The following is a 22,832-nucleotide window of genomic DNA, read 5'->3' as shown; positions in this document are numbered from 1 at the left end:
ATTCCCTCCAGACATGTTTTAAGTGATATAAATATATTCCAAAATAAGGTATTCCTTAAAAATGACTTCTACTCCTCCTTCATTTAAAAATCATCAGTATCTATGAATATATACAAATCTTGTTTGTTTGCAAAACAAACAGGTGTTTTCTCCACTAAAAGGGCCTGAACTCGTTGTGCACTAGAGGCTTCAAGTTACCACCATGGTGCTGCATGTCGGACTGGGATCACTCAGATTTAAGCTGAGCTCATTCTGCACTGCGAAGGTCAAACATCTAAGTGAAGAAACAGGAAGCAAAAACACATTTGTGAGTGGACTAAAAACTCAATTGACGAATCGATTGTTTCAGCACCAAGTATTGTCCAACTGTTGAACAGGTGGAATCAGTCATCCTGTCTTAAAGACTTCTTAGAACACTGTATCTCACCGTTGGTACAGTGAAAACTACAGTTGTGGTCAAAAGTTTACATACACTTGTAAAGAACATAATGTCATGGCTCTCTTGAGTTTCCCCGTTATTTCTACAACTCTGATTTTTCTCTGATAGAGTGATTGGAACAGATACTTCTTTGTCACAAAAAACATTCATGAAGTTTGGTTCTTTCATGACTTTATTATGGGTTAACAGAAAAAGTGATCAAATCTGCTGGGTCAAAAATATACATACAGCAGTGCTAATATTTGGTTACATGTCCCTTGGCCATTTTCACTTCAATTAGGCGCTTTTGGTAGCCATCCACAAGCTTCTGGCAAGCTTCTCGTTGAATCTTTGACCACTCCTCTTGACAGAATTGGTGCAGTTCAGTTAAATTTGATGGCTTTCTGACATGGACTTGTTTCTTCAGCATTGTCCACATGTTCTCAATGGGATTTAAGTCAGGACTTTGGGAAGGCCATTCTAAAACCCTAATTCTAGCCTGATTTAGCCATTCCATTACCACTTTTGATGTGTGTTTGGGGTCATTGTCCTGTTGGAACACCCAACTGCGCCCAAGACCCAACCTTCGGGCTGATGATTTTAGGTTATCTTGAAGAATTTGAAGGTAATCCTCCTTCTTCATTATCCCATTTACTCTCTGTAAAGCACCAGTTCCATTGGCAGCAAAACAGCCCCACAGCATAATATTACCACCACCGTGCTTGACGGTAGGCATGGTGTTCTTGGGGTTAAAGGCCTCACCTTTTCTCCTCCAAACATATTGCTGGGCATTGTGGCCAAACAGCTCGATTTTTGTTTCGTCTGACCACAGAACTTTCCTCCAGAAGGTCTTATCTTTGTCCATGTGATCAGCAGCAAACTTCAGTCGAGCCTTAAGTTGCCGCTTTTGGAGCAAGGGCTTCCTTCTTGCACGGCAGCCTCTCAGTCCATGGAGATGCAAAACACGCTTGACTGTGGACACTGACACCTGTGTTCCAGCAGCTTCTAATTCTTGGCAGATCTGCTTTTTGGTGGTTCTCGGTTGACTCTTCACCCTCCTGACCAATTTTCTCTCAGCAGCAGGTGATAGCTTGCGTTTTCTTCCTGATCGTGGCAGTGACAAAACAGTGCCATGCACTTTATACTTACAAACAATTGTTTGCACTGTTGCTCTTGGGACCTGCAGCTGCTTTGAAATGGCTCCAAGTGACTTTCCTGACTTGTTCAAGTCAATGATTCGCTTTTTCAGATCCATGCTGAGCTCCTTTGACTTTCCCATTGTAGCGTTTGTGGGCGTTTGTATCCAATGAGCCCTATTTAAATGGCCTCAGAGAAGTCACCAGCTGTAGTCACTCATAATCACTCATAAGAAGTTAAGAGGCCATGCTATGAAGCTCATTTCATTGACCCAACTTTCTAAGTCACTAAAATTGCTAATTCATGTTGCTGTATGTATATTTTTGACCCAGCAGATTTTGTCACTTTTTCTGTTAACCCATAATAAAGTCATGAAAGAACCAAACTTCATGAATGTTTTTTGTGACAAAGAAGTATCTGTTCCAATCACTCTATCAGAGAAAAATCTGAGTTGTAGAAATAACTGGAAACTCAAGAGAGCCATGACATTATGTTCTTTACAAGTGTATGTAAACTTTTGACCACAACTGTATATCTTCAAAATTTGGCAGTTTTACATTTTTCAGATAACTTGAAGAGAAAGAAAAGTCTCCAAACTCGTATAAAATTCTTTTAAAAAAAACTCATCAAAAATGTCCCCGAAGTTCCCTGAAATGCTTCAATTTTTTGGAGAGGGCTTTTTTTTCAGACAATCCGCTCAAAGTAGCAGTGATTTGGCAAAAACATAGCTATTTGCATTGAAAAGCCCACATTAGTGAAGCCGTGAGTTGTGGGTGTTTTCACCAGTGAGCACCTGTACGCACGAGTATTTTCGTGTGCGTGCTTTATTGAAGTCAGGTAGCCATGCACTCCGTTTGAATTCATCACAGTGTCATCTCTCAGCCTTGGGTTTGTAGGAATTCGTTAAAAAACAATCCGCACCTGGAGGTGATAGAGCGGGATTTCCAAGCCCTGCTGTGAGCTCCTTTGAAGAGAAGCAGAGAGGCAAGGAGAGGACTGGAGACGCAAGAAGAAAGAAAACCGAGAGGCAAGGACCCATGTATGAGGGAAAAGGAGCAGGGATGGAGAACGGGGGGGGAGATGGAAGCACAGAGGGAGGAGTGTTAAAATGAGGTCCTGAGAAGCGGTGAGGCGGTGACAGCAGAGAGTGCAGTATAACAAGGGAGTAAGAGTATGAAGGAACCAGAGAGAGACATGCGAAGAGGGAGAGGTGTGCAGAGACAGCAAGAGCTGCACAGTCATTGACAGCCACAGAGAGAAATTAGCACAGCTAGAGACTGAGATGCACAGGGAGGAAGAGAAAACCCCATCCACTGTGACAAGCAGGTGGAAATGAAGAAAAATAAATAATAAAAAGGAGAGTTAAAACGGAGGAAAAAACACAACTTAGAGACGAGGAGGGAGGCGGCATGGCAACAACAAGACGGAATGAAGAAGTGAGAGCAAGGGAGGGAAGACGGAAAAAAAATACCTGCTGCGTGTATACGGAGAGTCAATTCAACATGTGCCGGGGCAATGGGCAAAAAAACAAAAAACAAAAAACAAAAAACTGGCAGGAAAATTACATGTAAATAAATAACACACCTCCCACCCGCAGCATTCCTCCCACTGGATTCAGCCGCAGCGATCTCAAAGACAGAAACAAAACGTACAATTAGTATTTCAACATGGCCTCCTCCATGCTGTTTTGTGTTGCTTTAATCCCTCTTCAAAGGCACCAAGAGAGGCAGAGAAATAGATTAGACCAGCATTGCTGCTATGGGTGAAATATTAAATGAAACTCAAAACTCACGGGTTACATGCAGATTCATTTTTGAGCGCCTCGCAAGCTAAGTGGAACACGTATGGAGTATTTGCAGAAGCTGCAAGGCAGCGTGTCAGAAGTCATCCATAGAGCCAGTGGCATTGGGATGTTTAAAAAGGTGCTCCAGTAAACTCCTCACATGAATAAATCCAAAAGATCTGACTTGAATAGGATTCAACCTCGCCGGGAATCCACGCACAACTAATGAAAAACACGGAAGATAGGCTACAGCTAATAGAATTAAAAACAAACAAAGCGTTAAATTGGCGCTAAGCTCCCCTCAGTTTAACCCCCCCAAAAAAGAAATAAGACAATACAACCACGTTTTAAAGTATATTTGTGCGTGCATAGAGGTGTGTTGATGCTGAACATGCCCCGGCGTCCATTTTACCGGAGTCAGAAGGGTTTGAAAGTGTGAAGATTTTTTTTTTTCCAGAGATGATCTGTGTGGGCCCCCCTGAGAACCAAAGGATTTCTGAGCGGAACAATTTGTGTTGCCACAGAGTCGGCCTTGACCTTGCTGGCCATCTCTGCTGCTGCCGGCTGAATCTCTTTAACCGTTGATCTAACGATGCGCGCACACACACACACACACACACACACATACATACAGGAGCAGACACACAGAGCGGAGACGCACACGTACACAGGCAGCAATAAACCACAGAGAGAGAGAGAGAGAGAGAGAGAGAGAGAGAGAGAGAGAGAGAGAGAGAGAGAGAGAGAGAAAGAGAGAGAGAGAGAGATACAGACACACACATCAATACAGCACACTTGACCTTGCGGCTCCGTGTTTAAACTGTGGGGAATGGAGGCAAAAGAGCTGCAAAGAGGAGCGATTGCACAATTTGAAGATGGAGCGGAGCGCTGCGGTGCCAGTCTTCATCTCAGAATGACGTGTCGGATGGGAGGCGGGTGTGAGAGGCGAGGAGGCGGGGGGGGGGGGGGGGGGGGGGTTAACAGCAGATTATGGAAGAAATCGAGTCAACAGAGGGAGCTGGAGGAAAGCGTTAGGAATTAGTTAAAAAGAGGCTGAGAGAGAATATGCGATTGCAAAATGGAGGAGAGGGCAGACAGAGAGAGGAGAACGTGCCGATGAGCAGAGGGAGGGAGAGATAGAGAGAGGCGAGGCAAGGGTGAGGGCGGGGACAGGCGAGGGAGAGACTCGCGGGTCATTAGCAGCCAGCAAGTCAGGGTGCCGACTGAAGCAGCCTGCTGCTTATCACTGCTTATTTACTGTCAGTCCCACAGAGACCCCCAGCAATAAAAAAGATTTCCCTCCTTCTCCCATTTTCCCTCTATCTCCCGACTTCCTCGGTCCCCACCCTCACCCCTTCCTCCTCTCAACGTTAGCCGCTGTCTGCATTTCATTACTCTCTCTCTCTCTCTCTCAGTCTGATCTCCCCACACATGTCCAAATATGCAGGGCAGGGAGACACACAAGCTAAAACGCAAGTAGATGCAAACACACACACACACACACACACACACACACACACACACATAGAGCCTCCCCAACCATGTCCCTCGTCCGCCTCACCTCGTCCTCGCTCTGGTTGGTGTCTGGAGGCCATGTCAGACGGTGTGTGTTTTGTTTGTCTGTGGCTCTGACTCAGACTCAGGTCTGCCTCATTCAAATTCTCACACAAAACACAAACACACACACAGATATCCAGGAAGATACATGCACACACAAAGTGAGCCACATAGTAACACATTCATTTTCAATTGCTTTGTCTTCCATGTTATTCTATGGTCTTTCATTCTATTCTCCCCTATATAACCCCCCCCCCCCCCCCCCCCCACCAGCTCAGTTATTTACTCATTACATATTGCTCATAATGAATGTACATATTGCTCCTAATGGATTTTTGATACAGCATGCGAGCAAGGCCACAGTGTAAGTAGCAGGTAATTGAAGAATTTGCATAACTCTCTCCAGCACAGGAGCTCCTCGACTCCACTCTGCAGCAGTGCCCCCTAATGGCCAGAGGCTAGCGTTCATGGGAGCCTTAACTGGTGGCTGCAGGTCAAGCGTTCCTTAAAGTCAATCATCTAGTCAAAAGCTCACCATCTGCGTCAATGAGGGGGCAATTAGAAGAACAGGAAAAAAAAAGACGTCGAAACTCTTGTCATAGGCCCGGCAAATCAGAGGTGTGATGACTTAATGGAGGCTCGGTGTGTTTTGGTTTGCGAGAGCATTCATAGCCACCGATGCTGCGAAAAAACTTTACAAAAACAAACTGCCATAATGCCCCGATTTCACAGCACCTCATTACACAAGTATAGTGAATTTAATAGCACGGATATAAAAAAGTCGGATCACCAGACGCAACACAAGGCATGTCACAACATCATTAATAGGAATCCAGCAGTATCCCCGATTCACGAGGTTCCCCTTTTGAGGTCTGTTTTCAGGGTGCTGTGAGCTGTGTAAGCCTGCTATTTGTGCGCCTTTCATTCCTTCTCTTACCTGGGGGACAAGCGAGCTTGCAAATGTGTCAGTTTGCCGTTATTATTTCCATATGCTCTCACTTAAAACGGCTGGCTAATCCTCGGTCACACGCCAGCAGCGCACCCAGGATTATCTGTGTTTGTTTTCTCACGCCGAGGAGAGATTGTGTTAATCTCCTCACAGGGAGAGGGAGGGAGAGGGAGAGAGATGGCGACAGAGAGAGAGAGAGAGAGAGAGAGAGAGAGAGAGAGAGAGAATGAGAGAGAGAGAGAGAGAGAGAGAGAGAGAAATGAGAGAGAGAGAAAAGAGAGAGAGAGAGAGAGAGAGAGAGAGAGAGAGAGAGAAAAGAGAGAAACCAGTGTCTTGTTCATGAGTAGAAAAAAAAGGGAAGGCATGGGACATCTGAGAGTGCAATAAGACAGAAGACAAGAGACAAGTGACAGAGGGAAGGGATGGCGGGCAGAGGAAGAACAAAGTCAAAAGGGAGATTTAGAGGAGTCTTTGTTCTCCCGACTCTGCAGTTGTGCTTGTTGGCAGAAATGTCCAAAGCTGCATTTGTCATCAGACAAATGTGATGTGTGATCTTGATTTAGAATGCACAAAATCAAGAAGAACTCGAGCTGCCAGGGACAGCAGGGTGCTGAACACACTCAAGCATGCTCACCACTCACGTGCGCACACACACACACACACACACACACACACACACACACACACACACACACACACACACACTCATACTCATACTCGAAGGTGAGCACAAGTATGCAATCTTCTTATTATACATCATGTATTGAAGAGTCAGGGAAAGGCACCACCTCTGTGATCTGAAGCCTCACACCGCAGTAATGAAGGTTTACTGTAATGCATGCACACACTCACTCACTCACACACACACACACACACACACACACACACACACACACACACACACACACACACACACACACACACTTTCTCAATAGAGCATGCATGCCTATGGGTTGGCCTCCCTGAGAAGAGATGTATTATGTATCGCCAGTCTAGCATGCAGGTTAGCTAATTAATTTCTGCTAACTGTGAAGCGAATTTGAAAGGGAAATTGTATAAAGAAATTTGAATTTCAAAAAGGACATTGGAAGCATCGCAGGACAGGAGAAGGTTACACTAGTAGAGTGTGCGGGTGTAAGAGGAAGGCAACATTCAATAGAGATAAGGGAGTGTGTCAGTATGTACTAGGCTTTTTTTTCAGTGAAAATAATGTGTTTTTGATTTTTTATTATTTGTGTCTGTAAAAAGGTTGGAAAACGGTGAAAACTAGAAAGGTGCAATCAGTGAGTGCAGACCTTGCCCAGGTGTGTTTGCAAAGACCACTGCTGTATTGTGTGATTAAATTAATACAACCTACAATTGGCTAACCCAATGGGCTGTAAGGTGTCGTAAAGCACAGCTTATTCATACTCAAACACAAGCTGCTGAGATGTTGTTTAGACATGTCATACAATCTTGCCAAAAATAAAAACAAACTCACCAAGCTGCCTGCCAGTGTAGCAGAGGCTGAGTGGCGGTGATTTACTCATCAGTGTGTGTACTAGTAGTTCTGTTAGCTGTTAGCAGTAGCCAAACACACAGTCCAAAACACTAAAAGTGAGCAAACTCTTTTCCCCCACTGTGTCTCTGGGCGCAATGGTGTGGCTGGGGGTCGGTGATGCACTCCGTTGTGTTATCACTAGCCGCCCCTACCGGCCAGGGGCTGTTAAGAGTGGTGACTGAGGGGTCAGCAGGAAGTCAATGGATACAATGGAGTATCAAACAGGCAATAAAAGGTGTTTTGAGAAAGTGCAAGTCACCGCAACCACGAGAGGTCCTAGAGCATGCAGCCATAAATGAGCACCCCGAGATATTACGCGGTTTGCTGCAGCAGGACACGAAAGTAACCGTGGACAGACACAGAGATGCACACTCACTCACGAACACATGCAACGGCTCGCATGATCCTCCTGGCGCAGGTTATAATAAAAATGCCCAGCACAGTTTTCTAGAGCAAAATATCGGAGGTCGCTGCTTTCAATTTCGTCCGTTAAGAACGCCGGTTCGGGACGCCCAAGTAAAACGTGGGCCGTTACCGGTCTATTCCTTCTTGACCATCAGATGTAATACCTAGGCATCAAAGTGGCTGGATGTTGTCGGCGAGTTCAAATGCGTTACATTTTTGAGAAAGCCTGTTTTCCTAATTTATAGACTAATTTATAGACTCGCAAATGTAGCAAGGCGCGCTAACACCAAGCGGACAAAGCTCGTTACAATTCTGGGGTTGGATTGGCGAGCACCCTAAAGCGGTCTCCATGCGGTTTACAAACCGCAATTGACAAATCATACTCATTCTGCCCTTTAAGGTGTGCATGTGTGTGTGTGTGTGTGTGTGTGTGTGTGTGTGTGTCTGTGTGTGTGTGTGTGTGTGTGTGTGTGTGTGTACAAGTTCCACACGAGCCAACAGAGCACCTGTGCGTGTGAAAACATTTTGCGAGGAATGTCCACATCTGTTTGCACACATGCAACGGACATAAAACAGAAAAACAATTGTGTCGCTGTGTGATAAGTGCTTCCTGTGTGAGGGAGAAAGATGGGTGTGTGCTTTGCGGTTTGTCAGAGCTGGACCCTGTCGCACACACACACTGGGGGGGGGGGGGGGGGGGCTGGGTGATGGAGTGTGTGAGACGGCGAAGGAGGGGGAGCGCAGTGATGGAGTGCTGGAGGGAGGGCGGGTGGGGGTGATGAGTGTGTGCTCACAGTGTAAGTGACACCTCTCCTCCTCAGACAGATTGTCTCTCTCTCTTTCCCTGTAATGGGGAACCCGTTAAGGAACCCTTTCCCGCCGTCTACCCGCCTAAACCCCTCTGTCTGCACACACGCACGCACGCTCTCATCTGCACTCACAATTCCTCTTGTTTATTTATCTTTCCTGCAGAGATATTCCCCCAAATTGCCAACATTTCGATGCCTTTCACTTCGCCCTTTTCTCTGGGTAATCTTTAATCAATCTTCTGAAACTGCTGATTTTCTGTAAAGCAGTTTACTCTGGTTTACAGCTCTGAGAAAAGGGAAGCAAAGAGACGAGGAAATAGAAAAAGGGAGATCAGAAACAGCGCGAGCGAGAGGATATCAATATTCCCAGTGCCGCTGGGAACCTCACAATGATTTTCTTTTCTTTTTTTTTTCATATTCTGCATAGCCTATTTATCCTCTGTCCAACACGGTTCTCTGTGCCAATCACACTGAGGGGATTCATATGCACACTTACTTTAAGAACACACGCACATCTGAGGACACGCGGCCTCAAAACAACCACTTGTACTTGTCCGCAAGCCCACACATCAAATACCTCAAACAAGTACCCAAACATGTTACATTTCTGAAATGTTATCAACAGAAGGTGTGTGTGTGTGTGTGTGTGTGTGTGTGTGTGTGTGTGTGTGTGTGAGACAGTGGATGTATGTGATTACCTGCGTGTGCCTCTGCCCTCGCTAACAATCATCTAGGCAAACCCGATCAGAGGGTATCTTTTCGTTTCAGAGGCGGCCCGCTGGTGGGAGCGCGGCGCCGCAATCACACCTCAGACAAATAGGCTTCATAACTTCCCTGTAACAAACAATCACTGCGGCCCGAGCCTTTATCCCAAATGAAATCTCTCCCACCTGTGTAGATGCGAGGATACAAAGGAATTTGTTCTTCTCATAGCCAGGTACGAGTCTCCATAGTGATGGTAGAGTCGCCATGGTGATGGAGATGATGTTCTAAACAAGGGCTTTTTTTTTTTTTTTTTTATATATATCTCTGAGGCTCTGTTTTCAGTTTCAACGTAGGAAAATCTATCGCTCACGGCAACTGTGTGTTGACACCGAAGCTATCGCCTGCACTACCTCCGAAAGTGAAATCCATCCTGTGTTCACAAAAAAACAGTTTGTCCAAGTTTTACTCCCACAATGATTCATTAGAACAGAACACGCTACCTGCCAGGTATCCACCAACACGGTTCCAAGTGGGTTGCCGCCACTGCGCCGCCAAACAATGCGCGAGCTAGATGCGAATGCCCCAAGTACCTGTCGTGGTTACTTCCATCTGTGCTGCATGTAGATAGCGGCACTAATCTTACACAACTCCTACGGAAATGGCAGCAACATTCAACTCCCTGGCAGGGAACCCTACAGCTAAATGCATCCTCCAGTCTTTGCTTGTCAAGAGTATCCCGACATCAACTCCGGGGCAATATCAAACCGACATCCGAACATGGCGCAGCTTCATTGTCGGAGCTCTCAAGAATCCTTTCAACCTTTCTTGAGCGTCGGGGAATCTCATTGGCAATGCTGTAACATTTTCCTACTTCACACGAACCCACCATCTAAGCATCCATCCAGAACAACCTTCAAAGGATCACTTCAAAAACGCAACACCATGCATGGTAACCATGGTAGCCTTATTTACGCCATACTATTCTCGGCTGATTTTGGATGTGACCATTCTTGAGCCTCTGTGAGCTCCTATCTGTTGGAATAATTCAGTTTTTGCCATCCCTTTGCTTTTGATATGTAATTCCTCAGTCATCTGTGGAAAATGTAGTGTGAAGATTGGACCAAATGAAACACAGTTCATTGGATCCAACATGTGTATCAAGGACATTTGCATAATTTCGTGCCACTGAAGATTTCACAGTAAGTATGTACTGTACCTAAACCTTTGACGATGATATACTTCTACATTAAATATCTTTAATCCTGCTAACTAGCCCTCCTCCGCTGTCCTCCCCAGGCGGTCGACTATGAGAGCCGGAGCTCCTACTCCTTCTCCGTGGAGGTCCTCAACCCCATCGTAGATCCTCGCTTCTTGCGTCGAGGCCCCTTCAAGGACCGAGCCTCCATCAGAGTAGCAGTGCTGGATGCAGATGAGCCTCCGAGGTTCTCCCGAGCCCGATACCACATGGACGTGTCCGAAAACTGCCCGCCGGCCTGCACTGTGGGCCGGGTCAGCGCCGTCGACCCCGATACTGGTCTTACCAATAACATCAGGTACAGTGGCATCTTTCCTCATATAGCATGTAAGAGTTCAGTAGTATTGTTATGTTTCTTATAAGTAGCTGGGATTCAGATAAAGCTGGTCTACATTACACTGCGTTCTCTATCATACTCTTACTGAGGTTGTTATTAATCAAATACTTTATGATAACTATGCTTATTTGCTTAATTGCTGAAAGTTAGCCAGCCAGCTAGCTTGGCTCTGCTTGTACAGGTTAAACAACGAGATAATGTGTACTATGGCTAAATGTTTGCAGTCTTTGTGCTAAGCTAAGCTAACTGGCTGCAGACATGTGAGTAGGTGTCAATCTACTCATCTAACTCTCAGGAAGAAAGCGCATTCCCCAAAATGTTCCTTTGGTTATTCAAATAATCAATTCTGTTTTTATCTATGACATAGGAGTTTCACTGCTAAATAAAAAATCAAGCACATGACGGTGCTGCCAGTTGAATTTCTTTGTTTATTTAATGTTTTACAGGCTAGGATTTGGGTTTGTTTGTTTGTTTTTAAATATTGATTGTTTTAAACAAGGCATATGTAGTTTTTGGGATTAAAATCCAAACTCAGCTCTTCAATTAAAAGAAACAAGACACGAGCGTAAGAGCTAACCAAATAAAAATAAGCCAACCAAATGCCCACTCAGTGTTCCCTCGAGCCGACAGTACCCACATACGTTTTTTTGTGGTCCAATCTTTCCACTGCTGTTTGCAGTAGTTTTTTTTTTTTGTCTGGGAGGCGAGTGATTTGCCTGTAACAAACCACACAAAGCTGCGTCCCAATTAGCAGCGGCAAAAGTGCTAAGAGTGAGTGTGTGGGGAGGGATGATAGTTGGTATATTCATAGAGATATTTAGATAATCGGTGGCACTTCAAAAGAGCTCCTATCAGCAACGATAATCTCCCTATATTAATTCTTTGGCCATTTGAATGCAGACTTCCTTATCGCTCCCTCACACACTCGCCCCTGTGCTTCTTTTACTCGGCACCCCGCTGCCACCTCGGCTTGCTTCTTCCCTTCACTTATTCTTTTCTGTGCCCCCTTCCCCATTTCGCTTTCATTCACCTCCCTTTTTCTCAACTATTTCCCTCCTCCCACCCTACTTACCCGTCTCCAGGTTCTCCATTGATCCTCAGTCGGACCCGGAAGCTCTGTTCCGTATCACCCCAGACACAGGCCTCATCACCACAGCCATGGAGCTGGATCGGGAGCGCGACCACTGGCACAACATTACTGTCATCGCCACCCAGAGAGGTCAGAGGTCCCTCTATGCACACCACTTAACACTGTCACTAGAACTCACCCATTGGATCAGTTCTCTTATTCACAGCTGAAACTCTTAAATGGGACCAACAGTTTACCAGCACGGACACCTGCCCACCCTGATGAGCATGATGGTGTGAGAGGTTTAAGGAAGTGTAAACTGTACACGACTCGGTATCTGAAAAGCACAGTATCCAGTGTGTGATGCAGTTCGCTAAGCAGCTTAGCGTTCCAATCATCGAGCCGTGAGGGGAATGCTGTTTTGGCGCCACAAATTGTTTGTTACAGCTTGCCCGCGGATCAATTGATCCATGCCGCGTGAGTTATCTGATGCTGCGATAGGTCTGTTCTCATAAGGATTCAACTGGAAACAGAATTAAAGCAACAGATTGAACGCGACCGGTGCTTTGCAGGCACACAGTAGCTGCAAAGGAGAGAGGTAAACTGCCTTTTAGTTTCAGCGAACGCCGAGGCAATTCACACGTTGCTTTTCAGTCAGAGAGAAACCGCGAATGAGCAGATGAAAGGACAATCACAATGTCTGTTTAGTAGCTGTTCTGCAGCTTTCAACCATGGCCAAGGTGAGGTTGTTTTTGTCAGCTTTTATTTCCAGGGTCAAAGATGAACTTTGAAACTAAGAGATACTTTATATCAATAACTCAAGACGCGCTGATGTTGACCCTGTCGAATAGATCAATTCATAGTGGTAGAACCCTATAAGAGACAAAGTTGTGGCCTTGACAGTGGGGGTGGGTGGGGTGGTAAAGAGCTTAGACTGCAGTGAAAGCATGGTTTGGTTTTAATGATATGGCTGGCAGTATTGTGTGGGGGGGGGTTTTCATGAAAAGACTAAAACTAACAATGCGTAGGTGCCTCTCCCAATACTCCTAATCTGTCTGTGGTACTCATTCTCGAGCCCATTGTTTTTGAATGGCTGAACAGCTGGGAAATGAAAATAGTGCATTTGTTTGGGACTATTTTCAGGTGTGGATTAACATATGTGGTGCTCTAGTGAGTATTCGGGGCAGCAAGTGTATGTGGGACGGGCTAAAACTACACCACAAGCTCCATGTTCATAATATGGACAGAACATATCACCCAATGGAAAAACACAATGGACCTCTATGTCACAGCGGAATATAATATATTAAGCTTTGAATACACAGACTATATTTGTCAGTAGGATCAATTAATTCTAGATTTTGGTCATTTGAGGAGATTTATTGACAAGATCAACTGGGATAATCAAGTAAGGCCATGGCTACTTAATCAAGGTCCTAAAACAATTCAGCTGACCAGCACCTCTTATGGCTCTACCAATTATGACTGTTGACTCTCAGAAGTGGAAAGTGGAGATGTGTAAAAACATTTTAGCATCTGACTTTGACACGGAAAACAAGTTTTTTTTGACCAGCAATCAAAGTTCTCATTTTTTTAGCCCAGAACAATTTTCCTCCGTCACTCACCTTCCGTGCCTAAAGCAAACGCTCACCATTGTGGTGGCAGATCAGAAAACAGTTTTAGAAAGACCTGACTCATAAATGGCAATGACAAACCTTCTTTTTCCTTCTCAGCCTGGTATGACTTTATTTTAAAATTAAGACCAGCCTTCTGCGAAATCATGGCTAAATACAGTCATCATTCTTGGCAGGCTCCAGGCCATTATTTGGATCTTCTCAACTAGTTGGTGTAAAAGTGAAAGTTTTGCTTAAGAATGCAGTCCAGTGGCCGCTGTGTGTGCGAGGAGAGGAAGTTGTCTCTCCTGCCAAGTCTTGCTCCGGACAAAGTTAATCTTTACTTAAAATCTACTCCTTGTGGCAGCAAGTGTTGGTAGGACTCTTAGGGCAGCACAGTGAGTGCCTGTCTTGAATAATGAGCTTTAGCTAGCAAACTAGGCTGTCGGAGGCTGTGTTGACAGAGACCACAGTAGGAGCCCCGCCATGCCACGGGCAGGCCAGCTCACCCGGTGGCATTACAGCAAGAGCTAATTTTTCAGCTTTTTCCGGTTTCTGGTTTGAGAACATGGTGTGGGAGTGTGTTGATTTACAGAAAAATGCCCCCCTCCCCCCCCCCCCCGCGGTGTTGCAGGGTTGCCTGCTTAGATGCCTGAGTGAAGATGTGTGCTGGATTGTGTCCCCACGCAAGAGCAGCCTCAGATGTTCCGGTGAATGTTCAGCTCAGAGTGTGACGTTTCAAGCGTGATGGAAATGACTTCACACTCACAAGTGTGTATGTTATATATATATATATATATATATATATATATATATATATATATATCCAAGCAAACGGAGTGTGGGAGACCCTCTGCCAATCCATTTAAACTACGCCATGGTGTAACTGCATGCAGATTGACTGCCTTCTACATCCCTCTTCTTAGAAAATACACACACACACACACACACACACACACAGACACCCATGCTTTGGCGGGGAATGCAACAGTTTGATGTGGAGAAATCTGACCGATGTGGAAGCATCAGTCGCTCCTCAACTGGGGAGCCTGTGAGCTGTAACACGATCCGAATGAAACCAAATGTACTACTGTATTTTTAGCCGACTGTGTGCTCGCTAACGTGATCTGAGTGCCGTTGAAGTTTCTGGACAAAAACTGAAAAGCTCGACCTCATCCCATGAGGACAATCGAATGAGTTTGTTGGAGCGTTGCATTGGGGAATTGTATTCATGTATGTTTTTTTTTTGTCAAGTTCAGCTGCCTACATGCTTCTCAGAGTGCTGTATTTTAAGCTGCCTGTTTTGTGACTGGCTCTTTCAGACAATCCCAGCCAGGTGTCCAGAGTTCTGGTTGCGATAGAGACATTGGACCTGAATGACAACGCACCCGAGCTGGACAGGCAATACACAACGGCCATGTGTGACTCATCCTCCATCGGACAGGTCAGTATGTGTTTAAGTGGCCTCTGATGTCTGATTGATGGATTGTGTTTGCATGAAGAGTTCCACTCCAAAAATACAATTGAATGCAAAAAATAGAAAAACAGCATTAATATTGTCTATTGGCCGCCTGGAAAACCTCATTTTGGTCGAACTCTAGTCGGCAGTGCTGCTGAGGATTGTGATTTGTTAAGAAGGCACAAGATATCACAGTACCGAAGCCTCACACAGTTCTTAAAAAGTGCAAGTTGTCAAGTTCCTGAATTGGAAAAGGGCTGTAAGTGTTGCTTGTAGACCACTCATGGGGGGTTTGGGATTGAGTTTTGGGGTGAATCCATGTGCAATGCTGCCCACCACAAGCGTCTTCATTACCTCCTTTATCTGCTGCCAATGACATTTCCAAAATTTGATTTCCAAGACCTACACTTTTAGTTAAGTTTATGGCTTGACACTTTCATCCCGGGCTGAAATATCTCAACTTTTGGATCGATGGGATTTTGTACAGACATTCATGGTCCCCAGAGGACAAAATGTAATGTAAACTTTGTTGATCCCTTCACTTTTCATTTAACACCATCATCGGGTACTTGATCTGGTAACTGATATTCCCATTAGCCTCAGCTGTAGTTCCCGTTTTCTGCCAGTCATCTAATGTTAGCATGCTAACATGCTAAACTAACAACAGTGATGTCTCCTATAAAGAAAACATCACTTCAAAGCAGTTTTCATTCAATAAGGATGTTATACAAAACCATGGCTATTCAGCTATAGGAGCATATAAAGTTCACTAGTACATCTATTCAGATACGGCAGCGTACAGCTACAGTGTGCCCATTCACCACTGAGGCAGGTGAATCCCCAATGGCCCGTTGTCGGAACACAGCAGCTATTCAGATTGTAATTAAACTCGAGTCTGCTCTCAGACTTTCTCCCTCCTTGTGTGCTTCTATTTCTCTGCATCATGGTGTTCTTACTTGATCCTGTCTCAATTATAGAAATCATCTCTACACTCCTCAATCTCTCCCTGGAAGCCATCCTCCCCCCCCCCCCTCCTCCATCCTCAGTATTCCACGCCGGCTCCGTCGCCATAATTTGGTGTCTTGGCCCATCTGTTGTTTTTTTTCTTTTGCTGGTGTTTTTTTCAACACTCCACTTGTGTCTTTGTTGTTTCTCGCCACTAAATCTGTGATTCGGTGGCAGCGACGTTGATTTGTTTTTTCCGTCTGTGACGTTCGTGTTTGTGTTTTGTGCACGACATGATGCACAGACAGTTCAAGAAAGAGAGATTGTGATATCGTTGAATGTGTTTCGGGTTTGTGTGCGTGCACGTCTCTCTCTCTCTGTCTCTCTGTGTGACTTAGTCATTAGCCAACATGCGTTTGAATATTCACACCCAGCAACTGATAACATAATGCGACTGTACAGAACAAATGTTCCCCCGGCCTGCAGACACTGACTAACTCAACGAGCATGCGGCGCCCTTCATCCCCACGTTCAGTCTCGTAACTAGCACTCGAAAGCATCTCTGAGAAGACATCTTGCATAATGACGACCAGAGTTTTTCATTAGAAATAAATTACCCATCAGCTTAGGCTCCGGGGGAGATTTTTCTCTCTTTTTTATTTTTTTTTTTAGATTAATTTCGTTACGAACGCCACTGTAGGCTTGGCGTGGATTCCATTACCAAATTGAAAGCCACACTGCATCGTATTTGTGAAAGGCGGTTCATGTCGGGCACAGTTATTTATTGGGTGTGAGTATCAGACCCGGTCCGCCTGTGTCTCTTTGCGCTAATTGTTTGGAATCCTGCTGACGTCGGCTAATGGTTTGGAGCTAAAAGCACTGTCTGTGTAACTGTTTCTGCCATTACCTTCCTTTTTCTCCTCTACCGCCCCACCTACACACACACTCACACCCTCCCCTCACCCTATCTCGTCTGCTCTCTCTATCTCTGGGTTTCAGGTGGTGCAGGTGTTGCGGGCGATTGATAGAGATGAGGGAGGGAATGACAGCACTGTGTATTTCAGCATCCCTCCGGAGTCCAGCTCTGCCCTCAACTTCAGCGTCAGGGACAGTGGTGGTAGGCACTCAATCTTCTCCTCTCTCTGTATATCTCTTAATACCCTTTTTTTCCACTCCCCTGACAGACACACACTGTTTCTCCCCTACTTTTTAAGGCTCTTAATCCCACATTTTCTCTTTCCATCTTTGTCTTTTCCCCTATACTCTCTTTCCTCTCCCCTCCTCTCAAACCCTCTGCTTCTTCTCTCCACCTCCCCCTTTCCCTTTTTCTGTCTCTGCCTCTCTTTTCCACCATCCATCTCCCAACTCCGGTGGCCCAATTGTTTTGCTTTGTTATGCTCCTCTCTTTTATTCGTCCCTCTTGTTTGCCTTCCCATACCCTCCACATTCATCTCCTCCTCCCCACAACCACGTATACTTACTGCTTTACAAAGAAAGGCTTTTGAAGGAATCAGAGCTGCTTCATTTAATTCACTTCAGCTCAATTGAATTTAGCTACTTAGCATTTGTTTCTAGTATATTCTCGTTCTGTTCCGCTTTCTTTGGCCCATTTTCCTCCACAAAGACACACATACTGCATGTACAGTGGAAGTACACACTGACATAGACATATAAAGTACAGTACATTCATGGAATCACAGGCGTCTGGCTTCTTAATTCAAGGAAGTGATGTACTACTGATTTTTTGCATCAAAGCATAGAGTTTAGGGGTTATTTTTGCTGAAAAATAACCATAAATAAAAAAGAAAATTCAATTAAAGTTTCTGCATTCACCAACAAGTATGTACTGTGCTACATTCACAACCCTTTTGTATCTTTGATCATATTCACATTCACATTTTTTTCGTGCATAAAGAGAAAATAATTTGTCCACAAATGTCGCCTGAGGAATTTCCTTGAAAGCAAACACAGGGATTTTTACAGTCAGTGTTTCACAACAAAACACATTGTGTGTATCCTTGAGCCCTAACAAACATGCTGAATAAAACATAAAACATCTGCAAATTTGAAGATTCTGAAACCTTTTTTCACCATTTGCTGTTTTGCTACACTTTGTGACACATTACAGGACTGTTGATCGGTGGAATACCGTGAAACTGAGGGAGGTCTACGGCTCACCTGCACTACACAGTTGCATTACTGGCAGAAATGCCTGTTCGAACATTGCTACAACAGTGGTCCTATTTATTTGTTTGAATTAATGTGTCATGCAAGCTATAGATGTAAGTCCTTTATCAAGATGTAGCAAGTCGATTAGTCCCATATACTGTATTTACCTCTCATAAAAACATTTCAAAACATTCATTTTGAGATTTTGGCCTCTTTGGGGCAGTGAACAAAACACTTAACACAATATTAAGACATTATCATCTACCGTTGGCATTTATCGGACGTCGAGTCTCCGTTCACCTGATGAATGTCGGGTCACTCTCCTTTTAGCTTTGTTTTGGTCTCCGCCAATTTCCAAGGGAAAGCTTTGGCTCTTTGGTAGCTAAATGCTACGCCACTTTCACCTGGGTGCCATGCCATTGTTCCGACAGCCCATTATTCTAAATCCCCAATAGTCCAAAAATTGTCTGATTGGACCCAAAAAAAACTATTTTACGACAGCCCTTTATCCCAAAAACAAACGGACATTGCCCAAGGCCCATTGCTCCGAAAATACAAAATCTCTGTGCAAGAAATAGAAGAGCATTGCTTATTATTATGCATAATAAGAGGCAGAGTGGTGGGTCATGTGTTCACCAGCAGAAAAAAAAATCCGGAAGGTCTGTTGAGGCCATTCTGCATAATAATTAGCCATGAGCTTCTGTTTGTTGTATGGAGAGTACTTTTTCGGAGTAATGGGCCTTTGGAGAAATGGCCGTTTGTTTTCGAGATAACGGGCTGTTGGACAAAGGGGCTTTCGTTCCATTGGGACCTTTTTCAGACAATTTTGGGAACAATGGGCCTTCGGAAAAACGGGCAGTCCCCTTAACCAGCTATTTGCTAACTGTGTTGTTCTGCCGTTTTGGTGCTGAGGAGGTAGAGTGCAGTGAGTTTATCTGAGCTGTTTCACTAAATGAGGTTGATGAGAGTGGTGACAGCGAACTAAGCAATAAAGTTGCGGGCCACAAAACCTAAACGCTTAGCTAAAATACACAAAGCACTCTGTAAAGACCGGGGGAACGGCAGCTTTGGGTGGTGGGTTCAGCAGGACAAGTGACTCCTATTCGACCCATCTTACAAATACAAAGAGTATTGATTAATCAAGTGAAGTTATCTCGAGATGTGTATTCAGTCCCGTGTCCTGACCTGCTCTGGATAGACTGAGGATCTGGAGGATAAAATCGACTTGACATGCGGAATCAAAGGCCTCTTTGAAGTGTCATCCAACAGTAGAACAGAGGAAAACAAGAACACGCTCTGTTCTCATTTGGACAGCCCCTCTGACAAAGGCATGCTGCAGCATTTGCTTTGTTAAAAAAAACACTAATGACTCAATCTGTGATTTGGATCAGAGAAGATTGTTTTGATATCTGAGTCTGTTTTATATATATTTATACGAATTTGCAGCGCCTTTCATGCCGATTAAATATTTTCCACATAACGTTTGTGAGCTCTCTTATCTGTCGCCTTATTTTTTGTAGCTTTTTACATTTAATTCAGAGGGAATCTCCCTCCTTGGCAGACATGTCACTGCTCTTTTGTCAGACCAATAGAGACCAGCACTTTGTTGTCGTTGCTTCTCTCATGTGAGTCGTGAACTCTTAAAAATAATAATAGATGCATGAGCTTATGATGTATTCCATGTGTGAAAACATATCTGCTTCCTTTGTGGTATAAATTAATCCCCTATTGATTGGACTCACACATTTGCAAACGCGAGCACAGTGATGTATATCTTTCATTTCACAATCGCGACCTCCTGCTGCCCATTCAGCACAGGATAACAATGGGAAATTGCACTGTGCAGTTATCAACGGATGGATTTTCTCCCTTCAGGCCCCACGGCGAGCCTGGTGCTGCTGTCCCAGCTCCAGCCGCTGTCCCGCTCCGCGTACTCCACCCTGACGCTCCACGTGCCACTGGTCCTGAGGGACGGGACGTCGGGCCTCACCAGCACCGGGACGGTCACCGTGTCCGTCTGTCCCTGCCTGAGAGGAGGGGCACGGGCCGGGGAGAAGGAGAAGGACAAACAGACGGAGGGCGAGTGGGACTGGGAAAGAGAGGCGGTGTGTCTCCCTCAGCAGTCCACCCTGCCGTCCCCCGGGCTCAGCACCGCCGCCCTGCTGGCCATCCTGGCTTGTGTCGCCACTCTACTGGGTAAATACTTTGATACATCTGACATCACCATGAGACAATAACAGTGGAAATTTAAAAAGGTGTAATAATAATAATTTTTTTAACCCAGAAAGCCCCTTATTTTTATAACCAACATCATGTTTTCACGACAGCATTATTTATGAAGTTATATCATTACGATTTACTGCCTATAAAGGAGTTTAATGCTAATCTGAAAAAATAAAAAGATGAGTAAATAGTGTTTAGGGCTGTTTACCCTCCACTTCATCCCTGGGTGTTTAATCTGCATATAAAAATAATGGAGGCAGCAGCGTAAATATTTTCCTTAGTCACAGCTGCTGAATAGGGGGGTTTATTTTTCCTCGCAATTTTGGTCCAGTCATCTCCTCTGGCAAGGTCGGCACTAATCACTGCTAAAATAACAATTCTGAGTGATTATCCGGGCCCTTCGGTTTTTGATAGCGGCATAATAAAATGTCACTGCCACCTTTGCAGAAACCCTCAAATGCTCAATTGGATAATGTGGAGGTGCTGAGAAGGCTTTGGCTCGTGGCCAGCATCATTGTCATTTCTATTCAGCCTGTTGGATCACTACTCATGCCTTGTTGATAGGGGCATTATCATTCTGGAAGAGGCCAGTTCAATCAAGACGGAAACGCAACACGGCGTGAAGGTGATCATGCCGAGCGTGTCTGTTGGTGGGAGTTTAGACTTCAGTTCTCCAAGTGACAAGGGCAAAAACTACACCAGGAAATACACCCAACTTTATAGCGTTCGCCTCAGGTTTGTGGCCTTAAAACAGAGCTAGAGCTTTGTGCCAGGACAATTTTGTCTTTCACATCTAAAATAGGTTGATGCTAATCCCGAACTGTCTGGGCCCCTCCACAAAATGCCAAATGTTCTTACAGAAGCTCAGACAACAACTCCTTCAGGATCCCATCTGGTTATTAGAAGGGGGCTTGGCATACGTAAGAGGGATATCGAGCCGTTTGGTAACCCACTCGTCGGGCCCCCGACGAGGAAAGAAATACATGTTAGTCATGGCGTGAAGGTGATCCCTCAGATTGTTGTGGAAGATTAGAGATTTCCCCCTCTTTATAGGAATCATTAGATCAGTTTCATGGAAACCAAATAATGCAAAGCTCCAACAATATTAAGGCCGTGGATTTACTTACTGCAGCAGCTTAACCACCTTTGGTACATCCATATGGAAAGCCCCTTTCCTAAACAACGATCGTTCAATCATGGTTTAGCAACCGTAACTAAGCACTGTAGGTCCGTCAAGGTTTGGATTTGTCCATGTGCTGTAACAATTTATTTATCTATGCTTTATTTGATAGGGACAGATACAGTATACATAGATAAACTGAAAACAGCTACCCGATGCATTATTATCATTGTGTTTATAACGGTGTGCAACACCCGTCTCTGGAAGAGGATAAGCACAGTTAGGTAAACTGAACTCAGCGAGATACAATACAGCACACATTAAAAGCTCTCTTAAAAATGGTGAAGTGTGGAGCAGATTTCAAGTGATCAGGCCTCGAGTTCCAGGTCTTTGTTCCTTTCACAGAAAAAGCTGTCTGAGCAAAATATGTTTTGCAGAATGGAGCCTTAAAATTGCCACTTGAAGCTGCTCCATTGGATCTGCTGAAGCTCTGCAGTCTCTTGATGTGTTTTCAGAAAGGCTGAGGTCCATTTCAACATCACAAGCTTTACAGAACGCAAATCAATAGTTTTCATGGAGCTCTAATAAGATACATAGGCCTACTCAGTACCTCAAGAAAAACTTATATATAATAAATTATTTATATAGCACTTTTATGAAGTGCTTTTCAGAACCAACAGCAACAGAATAAAATACAAACAGCAGATCATAAAAACATGAGGGGATAAAATAAAGTTCAAAAATATATAAAATGGCCAACTTACCCTTTCCTTAGCTTAGCTTGTCTTTTCAGCCGTCACAGTTATCGGCTAGAATGAGATTGAAGACCCTATAGTTGAAAAAGCACTGCTAGTGAAACCAGGTGGCAAACTCCAGGTCTGAAAAGTGAAGCTAATGCAGAAGTGCCTTAAACTTGCATTCTTTCTAATGGCCAGCAGGGGGCGACTCCTCTGGTTGCAAAAAAAAGTCGGATTGTATAGAAGTCTATGAGAAAATGACCCTACTCCTCACATGATTTATTACCTCAGTAAACATTGTAAACATAACTTTATGGTTTCAGTCCCTAATTTCAAGTCTTTTTCAATAGAGCATGATGTTAATTTAGTAAATTATGGTCCATTTAGAGTCAGATTGATAAAGCAGGGTATGCTTTAGGGCGGGGCTACCTTTTGATTGACAGGTCGCTACCATGGCGGTCTGGAGTTGTTTGCATTTTCGTCTTACTTTAACTTTACTTTAACTTTACTATTTGAACTTGGCAGTGTGCTTTAAGTTCATAAATGATTATTGTAACCTTTTGATTGCCTAAAGAATTTGTATTCAGCATTGGCTTGTACTT

General features: G+C 44.5%; 1 protein-coding gene across 2 annotated transcripts in view; it reads left to right on the top strand.

Moving 5' to 3' along the window:
• Positions 1–22,832, top strand: part of LOC137866253 (uncharacterized) — a 138,156-nt gene that overhangs the window by 105,124 nt on the left and 10,200 nt on the right. For both annotated transcript variants that reach the window (XM_068702038.1, XM_068702037.1), the window contains exons 7-11: positions 10,600–10,856; positions 11,978–12,114; positions 14,900–15,021; positions 16,981–17,098; positions 20,026–20,346. In XM_068702038.1, coding sequence (XP_068558139.1) covers positions 10,600–10,856; positions 11,978–12,114; positions 14,900–15,021; positions 16,981–17,098; positions 20,026–20,346 — 955 coding nt within the window. The remainder of the gene's footprint in view (positions 1–10,599; positions 10,857–11,977; positions 12,115–14,899; positions 15,022–16,980; positions 17,099–20,025; positions 20,347–22,832) is intronic.

Source organism: Cebidichthys violaceus, unplaced genomic scaffold (genome assembly GCF_023349555.1).
Source record: "Cebidichthys violaceus isolate CVI_PGR_0920_01 unplaced genomic scaffold, fCebVio1.0.p SCAF_8, whole genome shotgun sequence".
Classification (NCBI taxonomy): Eukaryota; Metazoa; Chordata; class Actinopteri; order Perciformes; family Stichaeidae; genus Cebidichthys; species Cebidichthys violaceus.
The sequence above is the reverse complement of the archived record's forward strand: the minus strand, read 5'-3'. Positions and strand labels throughout refer to the sequence as shown.